Source organism: Tamandua tetradactyla, chromosome 3 (genome assembly GCF_023851605.1).
Source record: "Tamandua tetradactyla isolate mTamTet1 chromosome 3, mTamTet1.pri, whole genome shotgun sequence".
Classification (NCBI taxonomy): Eukaryota; Metazoa; Chordata; class Mammalia; order Pilosa; family Myrmecophagidae; genus Tamandua; species Tamandua tetradactyla.
In genome coordinates, this window is record NC_135329.1 from 149,760,683 (window position 1) to 149,779,633 (window position 18,951).

General features: G+C 35.0%; 1 protein-coding gene across 3 annotated transcripts in view; it reads left to right on the plus strand.

Moving 5' to 3' along the window:
• The window catches only part of AGPS (alkylglycerone phosphate synthase), a 211,460-nt gene that overhangs the window by 58,306 nt on the left and 134,203 nt on the right, over positions 1-18,951 (plus strand). For all 3 annotated transcript variants that reach the window (XM_077154266.1, XM_077154267.1, XM_077154268.1), the window contains 3 exons: positions 1,511-1,582; positions 3,121-3,200; positions 4,263-4,343. In XM_077154266.1, coding sequence (XP_077010381.1) covers positions 1,511-1,582; positions 3,121-3,200; positions 4,263-4,343 — 233 coding nt within the window. The remainder of the gene's footprint in view (positions 1-1,510; positions 1,583-3,120; positions 3,201-4,262; positions 4,344-18,951) is intronic.

Below are 18,951 nucleotides of genomic sequence, written 5' to 3' on the forward strand. Positions count from 1 at the left end.
ACAGTAAGATGATAGAGGGTAAGAAAAAAGGGTAAGTGGTAGGATACGAGAGTACTGTTTCAGATAACATGATCTAGGAAAGTTCCTGATGAGGTGACATTCCTGGAAAGTCATTTTGCCTTGTTAGAAGTTTTAAGTGGACGTCTTTGGGTGTTTTATTAGCTAATGATTAACGTATTCCATTTAGTAAACATTTTTACCATAAAGAATATCCTTTATAAACTTAATCTGAAAGCTTGAGAGTGGATTTTCAGAAATAAATGGAGTGATATAAATGACATATTCCTAGCTATAAGAAACCCGATAAATGATTACAACTTTTATAGAACGGTATTTTTACTTTCATAAACAGATGCTCAATTATGCATCCCAATTTCAAATGCTTATCAACTAAATACCTGGATTTTTGCGTAGTTTTTCTTGCTTAAAGTCTCTTTCTCCTCCTCCAAGCCCTCTCATCGTCTTTCAGGAGATTAATCTTTGTAAAAGATTCCCTTTGTCATTTTCCTCCCTAAGAACTTCCATTAAATGTCCCATTGCCTATTGAATTGAATAGCATCTCTTGCATCTCTTCCCATCAGGTTTTTGTTACTTATATAACTTTTACACTGAAAAAGAGTTATTTAGAATAGAAAAAAATTATTTGTACTATATTGTGTTTTTTTTAACATGTTTACAAAACAAAAAATCATTAATTGATGCTAAAATTAGTGGGTTAAAGTATACTATGATACATGATGTTTAAGTAGTCTGTGTATCACCCCACAATATACTTTTTAATTTCAAGAGAAAATATAGTGTCCTTGTATTAGAGACAAGAGGGAAGGTATGTGTTACATTTGGTAATGTTATTAGAGAAATGAGGAAGGTATGTCTCACATTTGGCAATGTTAACTTTCATCGTTTGGTTAGGTGGTACCTAACCTCCAGATACAATGCACTGAGAAAGGTACGAAATGACTGCTGTGGAATTCTTGCCAAAAATGTGTAACTTTAATTTCATGGTGAAACATCATACTAAACAAAATTGAGGGACAGTCTGTGAAATAACTGGTTAATATGCTTCAGGGTCATGAAAGTCAAAGACCGAGAAACAGTCTCAGATTAAAGAAGACTAAAGAGGCGTAACAACTAAAATACAGGGTGTGATCCCAGATTTTTTCCTAGTCTAGATAAGAGGACATTGGTGGGAGAATTGACAAAATTTGAATAAATTTGTAGAGCAGTTATTAGCATTTGATAATTGAACTTGTAGTTAGATAAAGAGTTAAATTTGGAGATGCTAGGTGAATAAAATTCTTTGTACAATTTTTGCAATGTTTTTTAGTCTGAAATTATTTCAAAATGCAAATGTAAAAAATAAATTATTTCCTTCAACATGTTATTTAATGTGTTAATAAATGAATAAATGAAAGTTTTGATACCAACAAACTTTATATACTCTCATTTTGCAGTTACCCAGATTTTATTCATACCTTTGTGATTAATTTATTTTCCCTTTTTTCAACAGCATGTCATGATGATGTAGTTAAGATTGTGAATCTTGCATGCAAATATAACCTTTGTATCATACCAATTGGTGGTAGGTATTGTGCCTTTTGAATTTAATGTGATGTAAATTTGATCTATTAAAATATTTGTATTTTAAATATGTGTGTCCTCCTGCTGAAAATGAACAATTTTGTAATTATGATATGATTATTATAAAAAATTGTTTTTTAGTGCACCTTACCTACATAGAGCCACCTAAACTGAGATTCAGCTGACCTGAGATCCAACTAAACTGTACCCTTATTTCATGGCTTCTTGAATGAATGAATCCTAGTTGAAGCCATGATTTAATGACTAGACAAGAAAATGTTTCTGCTTTATTAATTACTTTCCAACCTGTGTATTTATGAAGAAAATTTTATTGTTCAAACTTAATATATCTAATGTAAACTTTTGAGAAGAAATCTATAGAGTAAAAGATCAGCCAGTATAATTATGACCAAATCAATATCTTTTAATACAGAAAACCAACATTGCTTTTGAATTTTAAGGTGAATTTGATCTCTTTTGTTCTTTTATCCACTACATTATTTTAACAACTTACCTGAGCCAAAGAAAGTTATCTTCACTGATTAAATTGGCATTGGTGGAATGAAAATGGTACCAACAGATCCAGAAAGTCCAGATTTCCCTTTTTAGCTAATCTTTACTTGTTGAATTTATATAAATAAGGCACAACAATGCCGCCTTTATTTTGTTCTGATTTCAAATGACTGTGACAAGCAAATAGTGGTTACTAATCTCAGGCATCCTATTCTTTACTGACAATTCCTGGTCTTAACTTGTAAAATTAAGCTAAGCCTCATAGATCCATACCTTCTGTAATTCTTACCTTGAACCAAGGCAACTTCCACATGATTTCTGTCCAAATGCATCATTGTACCAATTAAGATATTATTATTATATGTGATATTGATCTCGTTAAGAACTAAGGACACTGTAATTTTCTTTATGGATAATTGAAAAGGATTTGTCACAGGGAAAATAGTAATACATTGTTTAAATTCTTGTGTGTATTATTTACTTTGTAGTAAAATCACTTTCACTAGAGAATATAAGAACTTTTTTAACATTGCATAATCTGATTAATTCAAACAATTTATAATCTAATTTGTTAAAGTCTTTTTTTATATAGGGAATATAAAATTATGTTAATGATAAATGAATCATTAGTATGGTAGCAAGGAGAGAGTGGTATCTCTAATTTTATAGGATGCCTGTTTTTTCTTTTAAGCTATCTTGCCACAGTTATCATTAGCTTAGAACTTTTCTAATCATATTTTTGGAGTTCCACAAATTGCTAGGGGCTCCCCTTGAGTGTGCCATACCCAGGGGATGGAGCCATATACCCTTGCTTTCAGCTCCATATTATTTCTTCATTTTGGCACACCATGTAAAATAGAAGTGAGTTTGCTTTTAGTGTATTGACATTTGCAAATTATATTTTGCAAAGTAGAAATACTTTCCTATCGGGCATATCTATATACTCTGTATTAGGGTTAACCTTAGAAATGTAGCTGAAAAATGAAATATTTAAACATAAAGTTGTTTCCTCTTATTTTTTGGCAGGAGGAACAAGTGTTTCATGTGGGCTGATGTGTCCTGCAGATGAGACAAGAACGATTATTTCTTTGGACACTTCACAAATGGTATATGATAATTTAAGAAGATTTTGAAGATAGCTTTGTGTTTAAACATTCTTTTTGACTCAGCCTTTTGTTATCATGACAAAGGTTATATTGTCCATTTCATTTTAAATTTATTTCATCAAATTTTTAATTTGTCTGTAGTTTCTTGTTGGTGTCATATGACTGTTTCTCTAGCCTCTGTATGTCCTCTAAACTGCAAGTTAGGTATAAGTCTTGATTAGTTTCAGACATAACTTTTTCTTTTAGTTTTCTTAGCAAGAATGTATCATGGATGATGATGTGTTTTTTAGGTCAAAAGGGGGAAAGAGTATGCTCTTAATGGTGGAAAGTAGTCATGAAGATGTATATATATATGAATATGAATATAAATATAAAATTAAAAATTAGATCAAATGTTAAACAGTTTTTTATTGAAGTTATATATTTGGTAAGTTGATCCAGATCATATTTGGTTCCATCTTTTGAGAATGAGGCACAGATGTATTTTATTTTCTGTCTGGGGTCTCTGATGTTATTTTGGATTGAAATTAAAGGAGGAGTGCCATTTACTACATACAGATGTCTATGCAGGTATCTTTTTCTATTGTTATGGCTGTCTTCCTATATTCCTAAAGTAGATACGATGCTAAGAATAGTACAGATAGTATTTGTAGAATGAGTATCTATGTATACTAAGATCTTTACTTGCAGTATCTCATTCAGACCTAACAGCAACCCTGTTAATAGGTATTATTACTATCCACATTTTGCAGATGAGGACATAATTGGTTTAGGCAGTTTAATAAGGTACCTAAAGTAAGAGATGGAGTTTTAATTCAAATTAATATCGGGCCAAAGACGGGGCCTATGTTTTTAATCAACCCTTAGATAAAATACTGCCACTGTTATTATGTTTGTCATGTTATATAGTCAGGGATAAGTAAAGCTTTCCCGTTGTGGGCATGGAAGCTCTACTTTGTTAATTACTGTCTTGTTACTTGTTGTTTTGAGTTAGGAAGTTTTATTTCTTGGAAAAATGTCAGTAGTTTATGGAAATCAGATTTCTTTCTTCCTTTGCCATAGAACCGAATCCTGTGGGTTGATGAAAACAATCTTACAGCTCATGTAGAGGCTGGCATAACTGGACAAGAGTTGGAACGACAGGTATGTTTCTTTCTTAGTTAAGGTTATAAAAACTGCTGTGTGTCCTCTGTCTGAATGAAGTACCTTTCATAATATATTCAGAATTCACTCAATGAATTTGTTTAGTTTCTGTTATGAGCCGGCATTGAGAAAAGTGCTAAGACCATGATGGTGAGTAAGACACCATTCTCTACCCTCAGGTAGCTTACGTATGTTAGGAGAGAAAGTTAAGTAAGTAGACAATTATGATTCAGAATAAGAATTGCTGTATGAGGGCTAAATGCAAGGTGTTATGACACATTGAATGTGGCAAAGAGAAAAACAGTGGCTAAAGAAGGTATCATATTTCTTTTTGTGGGGTGATACAAACGTTCTAAAAAACTGTCATAGTAATGAATACACAATTATGTAATGATATTGTGAGCCATCAGTTGTATACCATGTATACCATGTGTGTGAAGATTTCTCAATTAAAAAAAAAGATATCACAAGAAAACTACAGACCAATATCCCTCTTAATATAGTTGCAAAAATTCTCAAAAAAACACTAGCAAATCAAACCCAACCACATATTAAAATAATTATGCACCAAATCATGTGAGATTTATCCCAGAATGCAAAGAGCGTGGTTTAAAAAAAAAAAAAAAGAAGTTATCATTGAGGATGTGTCATTTAAAATGACACTTCAGTTTGTGTGGGAGTTGGCAAACAAGGAAATGGGTAAGGAGAGGGCAAACCAGACAGAGGAAGGAACATGAGCAGAGGCTTTAAGGGGAGCTGTTATTTTGGGGAAGACTGCAGATAGCTGAATATGGCTGAAGCCTAGTGTGTGTATGATGATAGAACACACATTCTGGGTATTTATGTATTTGGTGGGATTGGATATAACTGTTTTAAGCATGAAGCCAGTTAAACATGAAGAGGTCAGATTCATAAAGGACCTTTTTATGAATTAAAAAATTACCTTTTGTAATTTTTGCAGAAGTTTCTCACACCAACTACAAAAACTGCAGAAACTCAGTTCAATTTACCTCTGACTCTAATGACCTGGAATTAGGCCAGAGTCCTTATAGGATTCCCCTTTAGGCATCAGTCACATGTTCAGGGGCCCAAGCCACCAATTTCTGACCACCTGGCTACAAATTCAGGGTTCCCACTACTACTTTGGGTTCAATAGTTCTCTAGAACACTCATTATATTTATGTTAATAGTTTTATTACAGTAAAAGTACACAAATAAGAAGCCAAAAGAAGCATGTAAGGCGAAGTCTGGGAGGGTCTCAGACCCAAGCTTTTTCATGGTCTCTCTGTGTGGAGTCAGAACATGTCACCCTCCCAGCACAAAGATGTATCTTCTCAGTCACTGAAGTGCTTCATAGCTTAAAGTGTCGTGAGTCTATATGGGAACTTATTAAGTAGAAATGACTGATAGAATCATTGTTCACATGGTTGAACTCAATCTTCAGCCCCCTCCCCTCATAGAGGTCAGGGAGGTAGGCTGGTAATGACTTGGCTCAAAATCCCATTCCCCTAAGCATTTGGTTGGTCTTTGTGGTATGACCAACCCACACCCTATGACTGCCATGTGGCTGGCCCCACCCTGTCATCTTCTTAGTACCTGTGTTATCAGGTTTAACAAACTCACTCCTATCACTGGAAATTCTAAAGATTCAGGGATTTCCTTCCCAGGAATTTGGGACGAAAACCAAGTTTTTCATTATAGTACACCTGTGTAAGTAGACGTTTCTGGCTTCTGTGTGGAGGATAGATGGAGACATGTAAGGATGAGTTAAGAGACTGCTGCAGTAATTCAGGCAAGAATAGATGGTGATCTGAAATAAAGTAATAGAAATGGGGCAAAATGGAACATTGGTCATAGAATTATTAGAACTTGATAAACTTGATCAACTAAGTAAAAGGTGGTATTTGTTATTCATTGAATTTTTCAATGCATAATTTTATTGAAAAGTGCTCATCTCATCAGTTAGGGAAATTCTTGGACTCTAAATAGTCTTTTTTTTTTTTTTTTTAATCCTAATGAGAATTTGGTAAACTTTAAGTTCCTTTCATGAATTCTAAGCAGGTAATTGTTAAAATTTGTTGATTCCTTCAACCTCAAACATTGTCACTATGACTAACTCAGTTTTTATAAATAAAAATTAGAAAGTGCAATTTGTTGGTGATATACTGACCACTTTGTTCTACTGAGGTTACAGAACCCTTTCCTATTCCCAACTCTTTAAAAGGACATAGATAAGTGGTGTGATTATGACCTTATTTTTGTTGTCTTGCCTTTCTTCTCAGTGTGTCTAGTAACACTACAGTGAGTCAACATTTTACCATTATGAAATGAAATGACTCCTTATGCTTAAGATCCCAAGCCTAAAAATTACCATAATTCCAAGAACGCTTAAATTTAAGAAGCCTCCTATTCTTTTAATTACTTTTATGTTATAATTCAAAAAAGTGGATTTGATTTCTATAGCTATGCATAATTGTAAGAAGTTTAAAATAATTTTTCTATAATTTGTCTAAGTAACCACAACATATTGTTTTTTAATTCTCTCTCTATTATTATCTAGCAAGGTAATTCTTAAAGAATAATTGGAACCTTTTTGTTGGTCATTTCTTTTTCTGCTTGTAACCTTCACTTGCTCCTCATTACCAATCAAATGTAGACCAACCTATCATTGAGCCCTGTTTTAGTTTTAACTATTTCTCCACCTGGTTCTTTTCACATATTCTTTTGTGTCAGGTAGAAAATGGACTTTAAAGTAGGTAAATCCACATATGAAGTCTGGATACTATGCTTATTTCTTAGTTTATTTGAACTATGTGGAATCTTGCTGTCTGCCCCCGCTTTCTATTGCCCTAATTTGAGTTCTATTGTCCTTCAAAGTCTAGCTTTTACTTTGTACCAGGTGCATAATTTATAATATGTGTTTCCCCTAAATTCCTGGGAAATCCACATCTCATTCACCTTTGTTGTTTCCATAGATTTTTTTTATACGTAATAGGTTGTGGGCTGAATCAAGATAGTTTATGCTAACATCTTTAAATATATGTCCAGCTTTTCATTTTTACCATGTTTTACTCTGGAGGAGGGACTTCAGAAAGATGGTGAGAAAAGTCAGTGATTTTTCTTTGCAAAAAACAAGTATAAAACTGGAAAAAAAGAGTCAAAAGCACTGGAAATTAACCAAAGGCAGATAACAACTTGTGAACTATTTATTCTTGAAAAGCTGCTAGAGCTATGGATCAGAATGGCCAGAGTCTGCAACATTCTTTTTTGAGACTCCTCTATTCCCATTGTTCCACTCCAGTTGCACTTCCACCCTAACCTACACTCCTTTGACGAGAACTGTATTTTTTACCAGTTTGGAGCAGGCCATGAAAACCAGCAGCTTTGCTGCAAGGAGAGATGGACCAAATTTGGGGCACAGGGTGAAAATCCACAGCTTTGTTGGCTAAAAGTGTCAGATTTGGTTGGCAGTGGACCAGCAAAGCCCGATACGTAAAAGGCATTAAGTATGATGATAAATTAGTGGTTTGGACTCATGATATTTAAACATGTAAATTTTTGACAAGAACTACATAAAGGTGGGAGATGGAGAGGTGGAGGAACATAATTTGTGTATACTATTGACATTAAGTTGGTATCAAAGCAAAACAGATTGTTACAAATTTAGGATTTTAAATTTCCCTTACGACAAATACCTCACTGCTTTTATAATTTTGAGATTAAATGACAGCTGTTTGTGGACAGTGAGGATACTTTTACTGTAATGCAGTTCCTATTGAGTTTTGCTTTTTGGCTGTTTTCTTAGAAAATTTATATGTGCATTTTTTTCTCATTGTAGTTCCTGCCTCCAGTTGTTTGAGTTTGGTCTACTTGTGATCAGCTCTGGGTAAAAGGCTTTGAAGATAATTATTAAACTTTATTACCTTTGTTTTTTATTTAATGTAGTAAAATATAAAGTATTAGAATAAAATTAAAACATACTTGTTGAGGTACTGTTGAAGATATTCAGTAAGTCAAGATTTTTTATAAATCAAGGTAACTAGATTTGTTAATCATTATAGTTTATAAGGCGCTTCAGTAGGCAAAATAATAGTATTTAATGAAAAAAATCTCAAAAGTCCTGATTAGTCTTCCATTAATGAGGTGTTAGCAGTGTGATGATTTTTTAATAATAAAGGATGACCTTTTATGTCTCTAATTTTATATCCTTTATTGTAGCATTTGATGTGGTATTTTAATTTATTTCCAGGTTAGGATTAAAATCAAGGAACATATTTCCTTCAAATTTAAATGACATTTTCCTAGACTAGAACTTCTGCTATTTTACCTACTACTTCATTTCCCTAAATACCAATATAGAACTTTCTTTTTGTGCCTCTAATAGACTATAACATAGTTTCTACAGTGTTTTTGATTCCAGTTCAAGTTCTTCCTTATTAAACTTCTTTTCAGCTCAGGTGTCCTGTTTAAACGCTCCCTGATAGTTTTTCCTTCTAGAAGTTTTAAAATGACAGCAATGTAGTAGTTGGGTAGTACAGATTTTCATCTCTTTAACATGCAAATTGCATTGCTCTTCATATATATTAAATTTAAGGGAAATGATTAAAATGTCAGTTATGTGTTTGGGGAATTTGTTTACAGATTTACTAAATCTCTGGCTATTTGTTTTTAACATTTTTAACTGAAATATAACATATTTACAAAAAAGCAATAATTATCAAAGTAATTTTAACAAGTAGTTATAGAACAGATTTCAAAGTTTGGTATGGGTTACAGTTCTACAATTTCAGATTTTTCCTTCTAACTGCTCCAGGACACTGGATACCAAAATGAATATCAGTATAATGGTTCAGTAGTCCTACGCATTTATTGAATCTTAACTTCTCTGTTATAACTCCTCCTTTTTTGATCCTTCCCCCCATGTTTAGGGGTATTTGGGCTATGCACATTGTTTTTCATGTTGAAAAGAGGTGTTGGCAATGTGGGGTGAAACTGGTTGATGTTCTTGGAGAGACTGGCACCTTTGGGTTTCAAGACTTATCTGGTCTGGCAACCATCTGAAGGTTTTAGGTTTCTGAAAAATAAACTTAGTACATGCAACTTTTGTAGGATCTCAGATTGAGCCCTGGTGTTCTTTAGGGTTAACAGGAATGATGTTGGTTGGTGGTTGCCAAGCCATGGCAAGTAGCAATATCTGGCTGAAGCTTGCATAGGCATAGCCTCCAGAATAGCCTCTTAACTCTGTTTGAACTCTCTTAGCCACTGATACCTTATTTTGTTACATTTCTTTTTCCCCTTTTGGTTTGGAAAGCCTTGTTGATGCCACAATGCCAGGGCCAGGCTCATCTCTGGGAGTCCTGGCCCATGTTGCCAGGGGGACTCATAGCCCTGGATGTCATGTCCCACATAGTGGGGAGGGTAATAATTTTCCTTGCATAGTTAGGCTTAGTGAGATAGAGAACCCATATCTGAGCAACAAAAGAAGTTCTCTGGAAGTAACTCTTAGGCATAATTATAGGAAGGCTTAGCTTCTCTGCTACCTGCAATACCATCAAGTGTACCAATTTATACAATGTAGGAGTCCTAGAAGAAGATAGAAAGGAATAGAAAGAATGTTCAAAGAAGTAATGCCTGAATAATGCCCCCATTTTAACAAAAGACAGGATTATGCATATCTAAGATGTTCAACAAACTGTTTAAACCCTAATAGACATACAGTATGTCATATTATAATCAACTGTTGAATGCCAAAAATGGAGAATTCTGAAAGCTGCAAGAGAGAAATAGCATGTCACGCGCAAGGGAACCTCAGTGAAATTAAGTGCCGATTTCTCATCAGAAATCACGAATCATGGAGGCAAGAAGGCAGTGGGATGACACATTTCAAGTTTTGGAAGCAAAATATTACCAACTAAGAATTCTATATCTGGCTAAACTGTCTTTCACAAATGAGGGAGGGGTGGTGCAACAATGGCTCAGCGGCAGAATTCTTGCCTGCCATGCCAGAGATCCGGGTTTGATTCCTGGTTCTGCCCATGCAAAAAATAAATAAATGAAGAAAAATGAGAGAGAAATTAAGACATTCCCAGATAAACAAAACTGAAGGAGTTTGTCCCCCTATGTGTGATACTAAAGAAAATTTTGCAGGTTGAAATGAGGGAGAAGTTAAGACATTCCCAGATAAACAAAACTGAAGGAGTTTGTCCCCACTAAACCAGCCCTATTTGTGATACTAAAGAAAATTCAGCAGATTGAAAGGAAAGGACAATAGACAATAGATCAAAGCCACATAAAGAATTAAAAATCTTTGCTGAGAATAATGATATGGGTATAATTAAGTTGCTAGCATTATTGTACTTTTGGCTTGCCGCTCTACTTTTTACTTCCAACAGGATTGAAAAGACAAATGCCTAAAATGTAATGATCAATCACTAGTTTGGGACTCTACTAATTTATAAACATATAATATGTAGGGCGGGCCATAGTGGCTCAACAGCCAGAGTTCTCACTTGCCATGCTGGAGACCTGGGTTCGATTCCCAGTGCCTGCCTATGTAAAAAACAAACAAACAAAAAAACCAACATGTAGTATGTAGTTTGAAATTACTTAAAAATAAAAGGTTTAGGGCAGGCCACAGTGGTTCGGCAGGCAGAGTCCTTGACTGCTGTGCTGGAGACCTGGATTCGATTTCCGGTGCCTGCCCGTGCAAAAAAAAATAAAAAGGCTTAACAATAAAAAGGAACTGGAAAAAATTATGTTGTCTTTTTATTATTGATAATTTATATTCTAAGTACAAGCCCTGTTTCAGAGATATGCTTTGTAAGTGTTTTCTTCCAGCCTGTTGCTTTATTTTTATTCTCTGTACTGTCTTTTGAAGAGCAGATGTTTTTAATATTGATGAAATCCAACTTTTTATTTTATAGATCTTTCTTTGTAGTTAGTTATATCTAGAAACCTTTGCTTAATCCAAGGTTGCCAAGATTTCTTCCCTTATTTTTTTGGAGAGGTTTTATTGTTTTGGGTTTTACATGTAGATCTAAATTTTTGAGATAATTTTTGTGTATGGTGGGAAGCATGGATTGAGATTCATATTTTGACATACTGATATCTAATTATTCCCATAACATTTTGTTGAAATGTCTGTCTTTTCTTCACTGAATTAATTTTGGCACCTTCATAAAAAATCCATTGTCCATATATATGTCTCATATCTGTTTTTCCATTTTTAGCCAGTACCACACTGATTTGATTACTGTAGCTTTGTATAAAGTCATCTTTTTAAAGTTGTTTTGGCTATTCCAGAGTCTCTCCATTTCCATACAAATTTTTTTAAACTTTTTTTTATTAATGAAAAAAATTAACAAAACATTAAGATATCATTCCATTCTACATATACAATTAGTAATTCTTAATATCATCACATAGTTGCATATTCATCATTTCTTAGAACTTTTGCATAAATTTAGAAAAAGAAATAAAACAATAATAGAGAAAAAAAGGATTATACATACCATACCCCTTACCCCTCTCTTTCATTTACCACTAGCATTTCAAACTGAATTTATTTATTTATTTATTATTATTTTTTAGAAGCTTAAAATGACAATCGTTTATTCTTTGTTTAACTTTTTTTATTAATTAAAAAAAATTAACAAACAAAACATTAAGATATCATTCCATTCTACATATACAATCAGTAATTCTTAATATCATCACTTAGTTGCATATTCATCATTTCTTAGAACATTTGCATCGATTTAGAAAAAGAAACAAAAAGACAACAGAAACAGAAATAAAACGATATTAGAGAAAAAAAAGATTATACATACCATACCCCTTACCCCTCGCTTTCATTTACCACTAGCATTTCAAACTAAATTTATTTTAACATTTGTTGCACCCTATTATTTATTTATTTATTTATTTATTTAATTTTTTAAAATTAATTAACGGAAAAAAAGAAATTAACCCAACATTTAGAAATCATACCATTCTACATATGCATTCACTAATTCTTAACATGATCACATGGATGCATGATCATCGTTTCTTAGTACATTTGCATCGGTTTAGAAGAACTAGCAACACAACAATAAAAGATATAGAATGTTAATAAAGAGAAAAAAATAAAAGTAATAATAATAGTAAAAAAAAAAAGAAACCTATAGCTCAGATGCAGCTTCATTCAGTGTTTTAACATGATTACTTTACAATTAGGTATTATTGTGCTGTCCATTTCTGAGTTTTTGTATCTAGTGCTGTTGCACGGTCTGTATCCCTTCAGCTCCAATTACCCATTATCTTACCCTGTTTCTAACTCCTGCTGGTCTCTGTTACCAATGATATATTCCAAGCTGATTCTCGAATGTCGGTTCACATCAGTGGGACCATACAGTATTTGTCTTTTAGTTTTTGGCTGGACTCACTCAGCATAATGTTCTCTAGGTCCATCCATGTTATTACATGCTTCATAAGTTTATCCTGTCTTAAAGCTGCATAATATTCCATCGTATGTATATACCACAGTTTGTTTAGCCACTCGTCTGTTGATGGACATTTTAGCTGTTTCCATCTCTTTGCAATTGTAAGTAACGCTGCTATAAACATTGGTGTGCAAATGTCCGTTTGTGTCTTTGCCCTTAAGTCCTTTGAGTAGATCCCCAGCAATGGTATTGCTGGGTCGTATGGCAATTCCATATTCAGCTTTTTGAGGAACCGCCAAACTGCCTTCCACATTGGTTGCACCATTTGACATTCCCACCAACAGTGGATAAGTGTGCCTCTTTCTCCGCATCCTCTCCAGCACTTGTCATTTTCTGTTTTGTTGATAATGGCCATTCTGGTGGGTGTGAGATGATATCTCATTGTGGTTTTGATTTGCATTTCTCTAATGGCCAGGGACATTGAGCATCTCTTCATGTGCCTTTTGGCCATTTGTATTTCCTCTTCTGAGAGGTGTCTGTTCAAGTCTTTTTCCCATTTTGTAATTGGGTTGGCTGTCTTTTTGTTGTTGAGTTGGACAATCTCTTTATAAATTCTGGATACTAGACCTTTATCTGATATGTCGTTTCCAAATATTGTCTCCCATTGTGTAGGCTGTCTTTCTACTTTCTTGATGAAGTTCTTTGATGCACAAAAGTGTTTAATTTTGAGGAGCTCCCATTTATTTATTTCCTTCTTCAGTGCTCTTGCTTTAGGTTTCAGGTCCATAAAACTGCCTCCAATTGTAAGTTTCATAAGATATCTCCCTACATTTTCCTCTAACTGTTTTATGGTCTTAGACCTAATGTTTAGATCTTTGATCCATTTTGAGTTAACTTTTGTATAGGGTGTGAGGTATGGGTCTTCTTTCATTCTTTTGCATATGGATATCCAGTTCTTTAGGCACCATTTATTGAAGAGACTGTTCTGTCCCAGGTGAGTTGGCTTGACTGCCTTATCAAAGATCAAATGTCCATAGATGAGAGGGTCTATATCTGAGCACTCTATTCGATTCCATTGGTCGATATATCTGTCTTTATGCCAATACCATGCTGTTTTGACCACTGTGGCTTCATAATATGCCTTAAAGTCAGGAAGCGCGAGACCTCCAGCTTTGATTTTTTTTCCTCAAGATGTTTGTAGCAATTCGGGGCAACCTGCCCTTCCAGATAAATTTGCTTATTGGTTTTTCTATTTCTGAAAAATAAGTTGTAGGAATTTTGATTGGTATTGCATTGAATCTGTAGATCAATTTAGGTAGGATTGACATCTTAACTATATTTAGTCTTCCAATCCATGAACACGGTATGCCCTTCCATCTATTTAGGTCTTCTGTGATTTCTTTTAGCAGTTTTTTGTAGTTTTCTTTATATAGGTTTTTTGTCTCTTTAGTTAAATTTATTCCTAGGTATTTTATTCTTTTAGTTGCAATTGTAAATGGGATTCGTTTCTTGATTTCCCCCTCAGCTTGTTCATTACTAGTGTATAGAAATGCTACAGATTTTTGAATGTTGATCTTGTAACCTGCTACTTTGCTGTACTCATTTATTAGCTCTAGTAGTTTTGTTGTGGATTTTTCCGGGTTTTCGACGTATAGTATCATATCGTCTGCAAACAGTGATAGTTTTACTTCTTCCTTTCCAATTTTGATGCCTTGTATTTCTTTTTCTTGTCTAATTGCTCTGGCTAGAACCTCCAACACAATGTTGAATAATAGTGGTGATAGTGGACATCCTTGTCTTGTTCCTGATCTTAGGGGGAAAGTTTTCAATTTTTCCCCATTGAGGATGATATTAGCTGTGGGTTTTTCATATATTCCCTCTATCATTTTAAGGAAGTTCCCTTGTATTCCTATCTTTTGAAGTGTTTTCAACAGGAAAGGATGTTGAATCTTGTCGAATGCCTTCTCTGCATCAATTGAGATGATCATGTGATTTTTCTGCTTTGATTTGTTGATATGGTGTATTACATTAATTGATTTTCTTATGTTGAACCATCCTTGCATACCTGGGATGAATCCTACTTGGTCATGATGTATAATTCTTTTAATGTGTTGCTGGATATGATTTGCTAGAATTTTATTGAGGATTTTTGCATCTATATTCATTAGAGAGATTGGTCTGTAGTTTTCTTTTTTTGTAATATCTTTGCCTGGTTTTGGTATGAGGGTGATGTTGGCTTCATAGAATGAATTAGGTAGTTTTCCCTCCACTTTGATTTTTTTGAAGAGTTTGAGGAGATTTGGTACTAATTCTTTCTGGAATGTTTGGTAGAATTCACATGTGAAGCCATCTGGTCCTGGACTTTTCTTTTTAGGAAGCTTTTGAATGAGCGTGATCTGTTATCTTCTGCTGGCATATGCGCATTTAGACAGATTTCCCTGGGTGTTGGATCCAAAAGTTTGGATGATTTTTCTGTGAAATCTCTGGGTTCTGTTTTTCTTATCCTGCCCAGTAGGTGGCGCTCGTGGCACACGTTTTTCTGTGGGTCCCACCAGTAAAAGGTGCTGTGGGTCCTTTAACTTTGGAAAACTCTCGCCGTCCGGGAGGTTCGCTAGCCGAAGCGGCTTGGAAGAGTGCCAGCCTGCCCGGGGTCCGAACGCGGGGAGGGTCGCTGGCCGCCGCAGCCCGGGAAATCGCCCGTCCGAATTTCCTAGTCGGCCCGGGGCGCCAAGCGTGGCGGGAGGGCGCCAGCCGCAGTGGCCTGCCCGGGAGAGTGCACATTCCCGGGGAGTCACGGGTTTGGAAGGGCCCCCCCCCGTCACCGTTCTCCGCGGCCTGGGGATTTCCGATCCAATTCTCTCAGCTGGTCCGGGGGGCCGTGCGTGGTGTGGGCGCCAGCCGCCGTGGTTTGAGGGGACCGCCTGTCCAATTCTCCCAGCCGGCCCGGGAAGGGGGAAGTGAGTGACTCCGGCCGCTTGCCGCCCCGCCCGGTGAAGCCCGCACCCCTCGACGATCTCACCAGAGAGGGTTCTCTCAGCCAGCCAGCCGTTCCAGGATGGGGTACGCTGTCTTTTTTATCTCTCTCGTGGCTTTGGGAGCTGTTCTGTATCGTTTCTACTCCCCTAGTAGCTGTTCTGGAGGAGAAACCAAGATCCGCGCGTCTTACTAAGCCGCCATCTTCTCCGAAAGTCTGGTGTTATCTTTACCTTTGTTCCTGTGTATATATTGTGTCTTTTTTTCTCTCTCTGCTTTTATGATTTTCTTTGAGCAGTTTATGATGAGCCTTGGAGTAGTTTTCTTCGGTCTCTTGTGCCTGGAGTTTGTTGAACATCTTTGATTTGTAAGTTTATAGTTTTCATCAGATTTGCAAAGATTTAGGTCAGCTATTTAATCACATATTCGATTCCTTGAAGTAGTCCCACAGTTCACTGCTACTCTTGTCTCTCTTTTTTTCGCATTTAGTGTCTTGCTATGTCTTGAAGTTCATTAATCTTATATTTTGGTATGCCTACTCTGTTCTTAATCCTATGAAGTGTATTTTTATTTCAGATGTATTTTTCTACTCTAGATGTTTGATTTAGGTCTTTTTATGTCTTCTCTGAGTCTGCTTATCTTTTTGAACATATGGAATACATTTATAATAACTTGTAATATCCTTGTCAGCTAATTCTGACATCTGGGTTAGTTCTGTGTTGATTTGATTATTCTCCTCGTATTGATTATCTCCTCATTTTTTGGTTGTATTTTCTTGCTTCTTTGTATGCTTGGTAATTTTTTATTAGAGTCAGCATTGTGAGTTTTATCTTGTGGGATCTTGAGTGTTTTTTTTGTTTTTATAATATTATATAAATTTATACAAATGTAATTATTGAAATTAATATTTATTAATTTTATTCTGGGGTACAGTTATTTGGAAACAGTTTGCTCCTTTGAAGTCCTGCTCTGTGATTTGTTAGTTTTGGTGCAGACTGAGGCTAATTTTTCTCCTTCCTGAGTATTCTCCCGAATGCCCTGTGAGTTAAGAATTTTTCCAATCTGGCTCCTGAGAACAGGTAATATTTCTGGTCCTTTGTGAGTGCTGGCAATGTTCTCTAAACTTTCTGGATTATGTTTTCTCCAGCTCTGAATAGTTTTCTCACTTGCATATGCTGAATTTCAAGGTTTATCCTCTGCTGATCTCCATAATTCTCTCTGTGCTGCTCTCTCTTCTTTAGTACTTTCACCTGTAAATTATAGATGTCTTTGCTTCCCGTGCATAACTCTTAACTCCATCTCTTCATCAACTCTTGGTATTTACCAAGTTCCACCTGGATTCTTTCCCTGTGTTATAGACTGGAAACGCTCTCAAAGTACTAAGCTGGGCAATTGAAATGCTTATCTCCTTGTTTGCTTTCTCTTAGGAATTGCGGCCCTTTGTTACCTTATATACAGTGTTTGAAAACTTTCCTTTCTTATATGTATATATTTTGTTAGTTTGTTTTCAGATGGGAGGGTAAATCTGTAGTCCCTTTTATTCTGCTTTCAGTGGAAGTTTACTGCTTTACTTTTTATTTTTTCATTTGTGCTTCTAACGTTTCTGTATAATTTAACTATGTTTGTTAATTTCAGTTCTCTCTCTATATATATAGTTTTAGCTCCATAATTTAGATCTGTTTTTTTAATGGTGTATTGAAGCTCAACACATAATTGACAGTAAATATTTGTTGTTTCAGTATTAAATGGGGATACAGAAGTAAAATAAAGTTCCTGTTCCCTAGAAGTTCATGACACATAGTGAGTGGTTGATAAATATAGTTATTATTTTACCTAGTGTAGCATGGAGCAAAGAGGCCATTTTATTTTACTAAAAAAAGAATATTGGGTTAAGTGTATGACTAAATCTGTGGACCTTTCTTCATATTTTTTTTAAAGCTAATGGCACTAAAACCAACACAGATTTTTAGAAGAGGTAGCAGCTGAATGTATATGGTCATTGGTACCATTTATCAAACACTGGCTTTGTACCAAGAATTGCTTCTCATTAAATTAGCATATTGTGGTATGCAGATTTTTAAGCTGGGACAAAAGGCAAGTCTCAAATCTAGGTTCTTAACTATTACACTTAAGTAGCAGGAAGTTGGTTGGCTTTTAACAAAGAAGCATATTTAAATTGGTGTGCTACATAGAGCTCCTTGAGCACAGGAACTGTACCCTCCTGCCCTTTTTTTTTTTTTTATTGCTTTTACACAGTTCCTGGCACATAGTAAAATTACTTGTAATTAGAGAAGGTAATGAAGAACTTGTCAGACATAGGCAAATTAACAGTATTCCTACATTGGATATAGGGCTGGAAATAGTTCATGTATTAATGAGTGTTTAATGATCTGCTTCTGTATTAGAAATGTGGAGGTTTGTTTTGTCAGGATAATGTGTGAAAGCACTGGTCAGTGCCTACCACAGCACATCTTAAGGGTTTTATGCATGCCATTTCTTCTCTTCAGAGAAAATGAATAGCAGTCATCTTTTTAGAGAAAATAATAAAGAATATAGATTGGGAATGTTGATATAAATGGTCTGAGAATCTTCATTTTAACCTCTTAAATCATATATTTAAGGTATTTATGTATGTGGTTATTTGTTTCTTATAAAGAAGTGTATTGAACATTTGGTGAAAAATATCTTAGGTTACAATTGTTGTCTTTTAAAACCTTTCTCCTAGCAATAAAATTAGAAAAGGTAAATTTGATCTGAGGGTCTGTAAAACCTAATCAATTATATTTAACTCAGTGGGCTCTCATATTTTGGATTACAGCTTTCATGCTATACTTAAATACGTGGATACAAATACTGCTGACATTCTACATCTCTGCATGGCTTACTTGAAAAAGAGAAGCAGTTGCTTTACTCGATGACTGTCAAAGTGGTCAACACAGATTGATGGGCTTGCGTGCAGTAGAGAATGGGTATTGCAGATGGTGGTGTCTGTACCATTTGACATGAGATGGCTGAATCTTTAAAATGATTTCAGTGGAATGGCTTTGGTGTTGTTGCAGTAAAGGGCATCCATTCAACCTCAGGTGCTGTGCAGATTGCAAAGCCAAGCTAATATAGAAAAATGAGAAACAAGTGAGTATTTAATGTACAGGAATGCATGATCTGCATAACGAATAAAGAATGATATTACAAGCAGGAAACCTAGCCAGATG